This window comes from Manis javanica, chromosome 13, assembly GCF_040802235.1.
Source record: "Manis javanica isolate MJ-LG chromosome 13, MJ_LKY, whole genome shotgun sequence".
Lineage (NCBI taxonomy): Eukaryota > Metazoa > Chordata > Mammalia > Pholidota > Manidae > Manis > Manis javanica.
In genome coordinates this window covers 86,000,014-86,009,793 of record NC_133168.1, presented here as the reverse complement: position 1 = coordinate 86,009,793, position 9,780 = coordinate 86,000,014, and the positions used below count along the sequence as shown (strand labels likewise).

At 56.7% G+C, this 9,780-nt stretch overlaps 1 protein-coding gene across 2 annotated transcripts; it reads left to right on the top strand.

Annotated features, from left to right (window-relative positions):
* The first annotated feature begins 2,091 nt into the window (after positions 1-2,091).
* DCAF15 (DDB1 and CUL4 associated factor 15) lies at positions 2,092-9,756 on the top strand. Of its 2 annotated transcripts, XM_037018939.2 has the most exons (13): positions 2,092-2,248; positions 3,886-3,983; positions 4,070-4,205; positions 4,866-4,972; positions 5,057-5,196; positions 5,284-5,454; positions 7,345-7,779; positions 7,872-7,963; positions 8,057-8,185; positions 8,268-8,353; positions 8,551-8,655; positions 8,737-8,852; positions 9,239-9,756. In XM_037018939.2, exons 1-13 carry the CDS (start codon positions 2,117-2,119, stop codon positions 9,292-9,294), a joined length of 1,803 nt encoding a protein of 600 aa, XP_036874834.1. In that variant the 5' UTR covers positions 2,092-2,116; the 3' UTR covers positions 9,295-9,756. The 2 variants fall into 2 exon arrangements, with proteins under 2 accessions (XP_036874834.1, XP_073076106.1); XM_073220005.1 differs by lacking the exon at positions 8,737-8,852.
* Positions 9,757-9,780: the final 24 nt, after the last annotated feature.

The following is a 9,780-nucleotide window of genomic DNA, read 5'->3' as shown; positions in this document are numbered from 1 at the left end:
AGGATCCCATCCAGAACATCTCATTGCATTTCTTTGTTATGCTTCCTACAACTCCCCTAATCTGCCAGTTTCTTGGTCTTTTTTGTTTTTTATTTCTCACAACCTTGACCTTCTGAAGTGTTCTAGTCAGATCTTTCATAAAATGTCCCTCAATTTAGGACAAACATATGATGTTTTCTCATGAAATAGATTGAGGTGATGGGTTTGGGGGATGATACCAGGGACAAAATTGTGTCCACATCACTTCAAATCAGGGGGCCATGTGCGTGACTGATCACTGTGATGATAAACTGGGCCTCTTAGTTGAGGTGGTGTCTGCCAGGTTTCTCCACTGTCAGCTTAATTTTTCCCTTTCCATCCTTTATTCCTTAGAAACAAGACAGTAGATCCAGCCCATATCCAACAAGGGGAATTAACCTCCACCTTTTGGAGGGAGGTGGACATATACTTAAAATCTGGGATATATAATCTGTGGACATATACTTAAAAACTGCCAGTAATTCATAAATATTTTAAGAGAGATACTTTTAGGGTGGGCGAACGTCCTATTCTCCTTAAAGTTTCATTCACTTATTTTCACATTAGTGGTCGATCTTGCCTGCTGCAATTATTACTGTGGTTTTCCCTGATGGTGATTTTCTATTTCCCTCATTCCTTCTACATTTATTAATTGGATATCTTCTATTGGGAAGATTGGTCTCTCCCCACCGCCTTTATTTATTCAATCATTATTTATACCAGGAGCACTCCAAGGTGTTTAATTCTTTGGACCACAATTATTTTTTAAGTCTCATATCAGATTCCATCATCTTCTACTCAAAACCTTTCCTTTATGGTTAAGAGTAAACTCCAAGTGTCTTCCTTACCTACAAGCCCCATACACTCTCTACCTGTTTCCAGTCCTTGTCTATTTTCTTTGCCTACTTTTCCCCTTGCTTATTCCTGACCTGGCCCAGCTGGCTTTCTATAGTCTCTCACTCATGCCACCCTCATGCCCCTGAAGCCTTTGTCTTTGCTGGAGTATCCCTCCTCCTCACCTTTACAGGGCCCTCCCCTGCCCTGTCTAAGCAGGGTTCTTCCTTCCCCCAGATATTGAATCCTACTTGGAATTAGATAACAGGAATTTATTTCCTTGTTTATCATCTGTCTTGTTCACTGCCTCATCCCCAGCTTGCAACACAGTAGGTGCTCAGTAAATATTTGTATACATGAATGTGTGAGGCTGGAAGAATACAGAGAATGAAGTCCTGATCACAGCCACAGCTGCTCGCATCTGAGGGATATATGTGCCAGGTACTCAGCGCTACACTGTAAGCCTCAGTTTCATCATGTGTAAAATGAAGGTGATAAACGGACTTATCTCTAAAACTGTGGGGAAGATTAAATGACCTAAAATGAGTGAAGATGATACTCGACGATGTTACTGTCATCTATAAAGAGGGCATGATAGAGACCTGCCACATAGAATTGTTGGCTAAGCACGTGCTCAGATCCGTGTATGGCGCACATAAAGCACTGTATTAGTGACTGTTGCTATCATTTCATCACGATTGTTATCAATGTCATAATCTCACCAGGCCGTCCCCCACCCCATCTGAAGGATCTCTTAATAGAATATCATCATTTTTTTGCAAATCCCTTTTCTTGGCCCAGCCTGCTGCCCCCAGGATGCTTGCCAGGCCTCCGCGCACCTGAACTGGGCGCCCACATCCCTGGATGGGGATTCCGGGCCATTAGAGACCACAGGCTCCCACCGCCCCGCCCAAGAGCCTGGACCGCCTGCGGTTTCCATAGAAACCCACCAGCCACAGGGGGGCGTGATGCCGCCAAGACGGACAAAGCCTTTCACCTATCGGGTCAAAGTTATCTCGGCGTGGGGCACAAACGGGGCCTTTGACAGGTGCGTCCTTGTGGGAAGGCGGGAATACGGCGGGCTCTTTCGTTTCTGCCAATCAAGGGCTGAGGCGGCTGTGATGGACAGGCGCAGCGGGAAGAGGCCCCGAGTGAGGGCTTTCACCCAATCGGCTGGCCGCAGTGCGAAGAAAGGGCCAATGAGGCGGCAGCGGGGGTGGGGCGAAGAGGCCGGTTGCTCCGGAAGTGGAGGGAGGGGGTGAAAATGGCGCCCAGCTCGAAATCGGAGCGGAACAGCGGGGCCGGGAGCGGCGGTGGCGGCCCCGGGGGTGCCGGGGGGAAGCGGGCAGCGGGGCGGCGGCGGGAGCACGTCCTCAAGCAGCTGGAGCGAGTCAAGGTGAGGCCTGGAGTCTGGGAGGAGCGCGCTAGAGGGTGGGGAGAAGGGACGAGGGAGGCGAGGGAGGGAGGGTGTTCGCGGGGTGAGAGGTTGGGGGTGGAGCCCCGGTGGGGGGGCTCGGTTGAAGGAGGCTGGGCGGGACCCCGGGAGGGGAGTGGGATGGAGGGGCTGGGGGCGGAGTCCCGAGGAGGGGGCCTGGATGGAGGCGCTGGGGGCGAGACCCCGAGGAGGGGGCTTGGATGGAGAGGTCCTTCGTGGCCTCTGGAGGAATGAGGAGGAAGGGGGTGATCCAGGGTCTGACTCATTTTTCAAAACCCTGCTCCCGTGGCCCCTCCGTTGTGGAGCCTTCCCGCCCCTTCGGCAGAGCCCCTGCTGCCGGCTGTGCGCTTCCCCTGCATGGTGTTCCTCTCTCTGCCCCGACTGACCACACCGGGGCTGGGAGTTCCTGTACCTGAGTCGGCCTCCCCTGTTGAACGGGAGGGAGCTCCCTGTGGAAGGCCTGGTCTTGCCGCTCAGACTGGGAACTAGCTGCCTGAGCAGGGCTCTATCTCCCCATACAGTAAACCCCCAGGGTGCCAGTATCTTTACCCTGTCAGTTTTGGGAGCTCTGGGAAGGCAGGCATAAGAATCTGCTGTCAGGTCAGCAGCGATCTAGGTAGGACTGTGTCTCTGTGGATAGGGAGAGCGTCTTCTCCATTAGGTTGGGAACTCGAGGCAGGGCTGTTCTCTTTCAGACTGGAGCTCCTTGGGCAGGGACGGTTTCCGCCCTCAGCCTGGTTGCTCCCTGTGTTGGGCCGTGGCTCCGCCTTTAGCTTGGAAGCTCCTTGGACAGGGATGGTGCCTTGCCTGTCAGCCTGGGGGGACAGGGCTGTTCTCTCAGACTGGACTCTCTTGGGGGGCAGGACTGGGTAGCAGGACCCAGGTGCTCTGATTCCCTAGCTTCCAGCCTGTGCCTGCCTGTCTCCCCAAATCCTTCTTGAAGTTTTTGAGATGAGGGAGTCAGCTGGAAGGTGGCTGTGTACATTGAGAAGGGAGAATTGTCCAGGAATTGGAAGGTCACTGGACAGTCCCACCTTCTGTCTTTTTGAACTGGGCTCAAGCTGAGGCCAGGGCTGTCCTGAAGGGCCCGAGAACCCCATGTTTAGGCTAGCGGGTTGAGGACAGGTAAGTGTGGTTTGTTAAGCCCCAATCCCAGCGCAGCCTTCTTAGCGGTAGGTGACACCCACAGCACAGTGCTCCGTGAGAACGCCTTCAGGGAGGCGGCCAGGTGGCTGGGGTGACTGGGGAACCTTCCTGGGGGAGGTGAGGCCAGTGCTGGTCCTTAGAGACTGAGGTCTTGGGTAAGAGGGACTCTGAGGCTGAAGAAGCCTGGGGCTGGGAGGCGGCATGGGTCCCTGGTCCCTGGAGAGGGAGGCTCAAGTAAGTAAGGTCCAACCAGTCCATCTTCCCAGCCATTCCCACCTTCTCGAGCTTGGACCACCCTTAACGCCCACCCACTATTAGGGTTGGCAGGGAGTGGGCCTCTGTGGCCTGGCTGGATCCCAGGGTGCTGTTCTGCTTTGGGCGAGGGGACTAGGGGGGGCAGTAGGCAACCTCTGCCGATGGTGCCTCAAGAGCCCTGGCCGCCCCTTCCCCAGATCAGTGGGCAGCTCTCCCCTCGCCTCTTCCGGAAGCTGCCGCCCAGGGTCTGTGTCTCCCTCAAGAACATTGTGGATGAGGACTTCCTCTACGCAGGGTGAGGCTGGGGCCAGGCGGGGGGTGGCTGGGCAGGGGGTGGTGGGTTGGCCCTGACTTGGTGGCCCTGCCCTCCTGACCCTGCAGGCACATCTTCCTGGGCTTCTCCAAGTGTGGCCGGTATGTGCTGTCGTATACCAGCAGCAGCGGGGATGATGACTTCTCCTTCTACATCTACCACCTGTACTGGTGGGAGTTCAACGTCCACAGCAAGCTCAAGCTGGTAGGGCCAGGGCCAGGCCGGGCCATCCCTTCAGCGGGGCGACTTGGCCAGGTCATGGCACTCCTCTGAGCCTCAGATTCCTGGTCCGTAAAAAGGAGAGCACATACTTGTGGGGTCACTGTCAACACGCTGTGTTAGCTTGAACCATATGAAATTACCGTTTTCAGAGTTGAAAGTAGGTAGATAGCGGTGATTTCATGTGGTTCGACTCAGCATATACAACCCATAGAACATTGCAGGCTCAGGCCAGGTGGGACCTGGCTTTGTTGGGACCAAGCAGGCTGCCAGCCCTGCTCTATCCCTGACCCTGACCCCCCACGCCCCCACCCCACCCCAGGAGATGAGTGTGATTACTCTAGTTTACACATGAGCTCAGAGTGGTGACCAGGTTTTAGGGGGATCAGGATGGATTGGGCTTGGAGCCCATGTTCTGGCTGAGTCCCTTCTGTTGGGGTAAGGCTCCCATTGGTGTCCCTGTTCTGGTCCTGGCCTCCCTGTTTCTCCCCTTGGGAGGGGCACCTCCCCAGCCTGTCCTCAAGAAGGGGCTTGGGACTCCCTGGCCTGAGCCATCCTCAGGAGGGTTCTCCTGCCTGCTCTGCACAGTGCAGCTTTGGGTGGGCCCCCTCTGGGCCCTGTGCTGACCCCAAACACACTGTTCAGGTCCGGCAGGTCCGGCTCTTCCAGGACGAGGAGATCTACAGCGACCTGTATCTGACCGTGTGTGAGTGGCCCAGCGATGCCTCCAAGGTCATCGTCTTCGGCTTCAAGTGAGACCTGGGATGGGGAATCTCTGCAGGCATGGGGGCGGGGGGGTGCATGGACCAGGCTGCTGAGGGTGTGCCGGCCCCCAGCACCCGCTCAGCCAATGGGATGCTCATGAACATGATGATGATGAGTGACGAGAACCACAGGGACATCTATGTCAGCACCGTGGCAGTGCCGCCCCCGGGCCACTGTGCTGCCTGCCGGGAAGCCAGCCGGGCCCATCCAGGTGAGGGGCTGGGGGCCTCGGGCTGCAGGCTGCCTACCTCCTTGCCCCAGGGCCTTGAGTGAGCCCGTGTGGCATGTGTCGTTGCAGGCGACCCAAGCGCTCAGTGCCTGCGGCACGGCTTTATGCTGCACACCAAGTACCAGGTGGTCTACCCCTTCCCCACCTTCCAGCCTGCCTTCCAGCTCAAGAAGGACCAGGTGGTGCTGCTCAACACCAGCTACTCCCTGGTGGCCTGTGCTGTCTCAGTCCACTCGGCAGGTAGGCCCCTGGCTGACGAAAGCACAGCATGCAGGGTCCGCCTCAGGGCCTGTGATCTGCCGACACCAAAGTTGGTGGCAAGCCCTCCCAAGTCGGTCCTGTCACTGCCTCACATTACAGATGAGGGTGAAGACCCCCGTCCATGGTCACACAGCAGGAAGTGGGAATGTGAGTGAAAACTCAGCCACGCGTGCTTGTGCTGCTCACCAGGACTGCCCACAGGGCAGGGATGTTCTGTATCTGTAGTGTTCACTATAGCTGCTGCCAGTAGCCACCTGAAAGCAGCTAGTGTGATTGAGTTTTAAAATTTTATCTAACTTTAGTTACATTTAATAGGCACATGTGGCCAGAGGCCACCATGCTGGACAGCACAGTGCTTCTTTCTCTTCAAAGAGAAATGCTAAGCAAACAATTCAGGGAGTGGTTGGCAGACAGAGGGCTGTCTTACATCTCTGGTGATTGGAGAAATGCTAACGAACAAACAAGGTGATGTCCCTCTACAAGGGTGTGGCAGATGTTGAGAAGCAGAGTAGTGCCACTGGCTGGTGGGGACAGGGTCCTGGGGCAACAGTGTGACCTTGGCCTGGCAGCCGTGTGCATGGGCATGTTCTGGGCAGCCTGGCGTCCATCCCTGGGGATCCCCCAGGTCAGCAGGCCCAGTGAGTGCTTCAGCATGCATGTCCATAGAGTGTGCCTTAAAGATGTGCTCAAATGCAAGACAAAACACAGGAGGTCTATAAGTAAACACGGATGTGGTTTATTTGTAAATTAAAAATAGGTTCCAATTTTGCAAGAACCCAGTCAAATACAAAGATACCTGCTCGCTACTATGAAATGTGTATTGCTCAGGCCACACAGCAGCAAGGGTTAGGGTGCCGTGGCCCCAGGCCCATCCAGAGGCTTCCTGCCTGCGATGGTGTAGACAGGGCTCTGCCTTTTGCCGTGAACCCCCAGAGGGCCGGGCCTAGAGAGGCCTACTGCCTCCTGCCCTCTCAGACAGCGGTCCCATTCGGAAGGCCCACAAGGGACAGGATTCAGCCCTGTGCCCACAGCCCGGGGGAAGGGCACCATTGTCCATGTCTAATGCTCATCTCATCCTAGGAGGATATTTACAAGGTGGAGGGTTTTGATTCAGCCATTTTCCACAGTCAGTGGCCCTCCCCCGGAAGTGCCTCCACTCTCGCGGATAGCACTGCGTCGGCAACGTGCATTATCTTGTGTGTGACCTTGGACACGTTTCTGTCTGAGCCTTGGTCCTGAGTCTCTGAACCAGCAGGGCATTCCCCCCCATCCCAGGGTGGCTTGTGGGGAGTCCGAAGGAGGTCGTACAGGCACAGGCCAGGTCCACCATGGTACTGCTTGGTAAACATGTTGGGGTTGTCTGTGTTGACCCCACATTCCCCAGAGGGGGTCTGGCCCCTAATCGGGCAGAGGCCGAGGCCCAGGATTTGGTCAGTCTCTGCCTCAGCCAGTCTGGCTTGATGTGGGGAGGACAGACGGCTGTATCTGTGTCGCAGACTCTCGAACTCACTTGTGAGGTTGTCATCTGTTGTCACCATAGATTGTCAGCTCCCCAAGGGCAGGGATTTTTTGTCTGTTTTGTCCATTCCTGTGTTTTCAGTGTTGGTATACAGCAGGTGCTCAGGAATAAGGTTTGAACAAAAGTGTGTTTATGCACTTGGGTGCGTGCATGTGTGTGAGAAAGGTCTTGTTCCCTTCAGGTGATTCAGACTGATCTCTCAGCATAGGTATGTGTGTCTTATAGAAGGGTCTCCTCAGGAAACATTTCTACAAATTACCCCCCAGGGCAATGAGGGAGGTTGGGAGATTGTCCTAGTCTTGAACTCTTACTGACCTCTCCTCCCATCTCCATTGCCTTTTTTGTTCTAGGCGACAGCAACTTCTGCCAAATTCTATATGATCACACTTCCTACCCCTCAGCCCCTCCCAGCCCACCTGGGCCCCGGAGTCCAGAGGTGGCCCCTGCTCTCCCCAGTGTCTGCCCTGAGGTGGCCCCAGCCCAGTCCCCTGGAGCCCTTGAGCCCTCACCCGCAATCGCCAAAGCCAAGGAGTTTGTGGCTGACATCTTCCGCAGGGCCAAAGAGGCCAAGGGTGGGACCTTGGAGGAAGCCCGGCCGCCCCCCTGTCCAGGGCCTTCAGGCAGCCGCTGCCGCCTGTCCTCTGAGCCCCTAGCCCCAGGTGGGGAGGTGGTTCCCAGGGACAGCCCCCCTGCAGCGGAGGCACTGGCTCCTGAGCCCGGCTATGTCAACTACACGAAGCTGTATTATGTGCTGGGGTCTGGCGAAGGGACGGAACCAGAGGATGGTGAGTGGGGAGCCCGCCACTGGGTAGGACCCCAGGTGTGGGAGGCTGGCCCCAAGGGGGCAGCCAGGCCTTCGACCACGCCTTCCCCTCAGAGTTCGAGGATGACAAGATCTCCCTGCCCTTTGTGGTGACTGATCTCCGTGGACACAACCTGCGGCCCATGAGGGAGCGGGCTGCCGCTCAGGTTGGTGCCAGCAACAGGGGCCTCAGCGGCCCCTGGACCAGCAGGGGTGGGAGTTGGTGCAGTGCCCCCTGCTCCTCTGCCTACCGCCCACAGGGTCAGTACCTGACAGTGGAGCAGCTCACACTAGACTTTGAATACGTCATCAATGAGGTCATTCGCCATGATGCCACCTGGGGCCACCAGTTCTGTTCCTTCAGTGATTATGACATCGTCATCCTGGAGGTGGGCCCAGGGGTGGGACAGGCAGGCCCAGGGCCTTCCCATTCTGGGGGTCACTCAGTAGCGTTCACCATCCACCCCCCAGGTCTGCCCAGAAACCAACCAGGTCCTCATCAACATCGGCCTGCTGCTACTGGCGTTCCCGTCCCCCACGGAGGAGGGCCAGCTCCGGTGAGTGGGCAGGGGCCCTGCTCTCATCCTCACCCTGCAGGCTATGCTCAAGGCCCTGGAGTTGGGATGTGAGGAGACTGCCCCTGGCCCTGGAACCTGCATGGGGTGCTCCATTACTGCTTCAAAGACTAAAGCCCCTTGGGGTAGCCTGGGTCTGAGCTCAGGGATCCTTTCTCCTGCTCCCCACCCCTCTGCAGACCAAAGACCTATCACACCAGCCTCAAGGTAGCATGGGACCTCAACACAGGCACCTTTGTGACAGTCAGCGTGGGTGAGCTCACTGAAGTCAAAGGACAGACCAGGTGAGGCAGGGCTGGGGGTCAGGCCCAGGGACAGGGCAGGTGGGGCGGCAGGGTAATGAGCCCTCACCCCATTGTCCTCAGTGGCAGTGTCTGGAGCTCATACCGCAAGAGCTGTGTGGATATGGTAATGAAGTGGCTGGTGCCTGAGAGCAGTGGCCGCTACGTTAACAGGATGACCAACGAGGCATTGCACAAAGGTGGGCCCGTGACCCGGTGACCGTCAGGACTGAGGGCCTCATCCTGGGGCCAGGCCAGGCCAGGACCGGCTTCCAAAGGGTTGCTGAACAGATGAGCATGCTGGCATGCTAGTAGATTCCATGAGGGGAGGGCGGGCCAAGCTAGCCCAAGGGTCATCTCAGAGAGGGCCTGGCAGGTGTGGCATCCAGGGCCCCCAGCTAGTCATCCATTCATTCAGTAGACCTTTAGCACATGGCTGCAGGTGGGAGCCAGAGGTGACTCAGCAGTAGCCCTGCCTTCTGGAATCTGGGCCCAAATTAAGGCAGGGAAAGAGGCAGCTCTCTGTACCCCACCTACACCCAGCTGGGCTCAGAGACTCCATGGCTGTCTTGACCCTTCCCTGCAGGGTGTTCACTGAAGGTTCTGGCAGACAGCGAACGATACACATGGATTGTGCTGTGAGGGCCCGGCCACCCTGGACACTGACTCCAACTACCTCCGCGGCCTGGGAGCTGGCTGCCTTCTGGGCAGCCTCTTTCTAGCTGGCTGGCCGACCGATGACCGGCACTAGTGTTAGGCTGTGGGAAAGGGGCTGGTCTGGGCAGCCTCTGTTGGCCTGAGAGCCTGGATGCTTCTTATTTATGCCTATTTAAGTTGGGAAGGGGCAGAGGGAGGGAGACCCCTGCCCCACCAGCCTCACGTGCCCGCCTTCACCCCGCACTGGGCACAGACCCTTGCTCTTTGCGCATTTGCCCTTTTCCTCGGCTACAAGTGCCGACATTGCCCCCCCCACCCCAAGGTCAAATGGACCCTATTCCACTGCCCTGGCTGCCTCCAGCCTTCCCCTCCAGAGGTGGCAAACCTTACGGGCACCCCCCCACCCCCACTTGTCATTCTTCAAGTAATAAATGTTTAATTTCTGAACCTCACCGAGTTTCCTTCACTGCC

Bases quoted from the DNA above. Each gene is read 5' to 3' on its own strand.
- DCAF15 (XM_037018939.2), top strand. From the start codon at position 2,117: ATGGCGCCCAGCTCGAAATCGGAGCGGAACAGCGGGGCCGGGAGCGGC. The intron at 4,973-5,056 runs GTGAGACCTGGG...GCCGGCCCCCAG, and splicing joins GTCATCGTCTTCGGCTTCAA to CACCCGCTCAGCCAATGGGA. The intron at 5,197-5,283 runs GTGAGGGGCTGG...GTGTCGTTGCAG, and splicing joins AGCCAGCCGGGCCCATCCAG to GCGACCCAAGCGCTCAGTGC.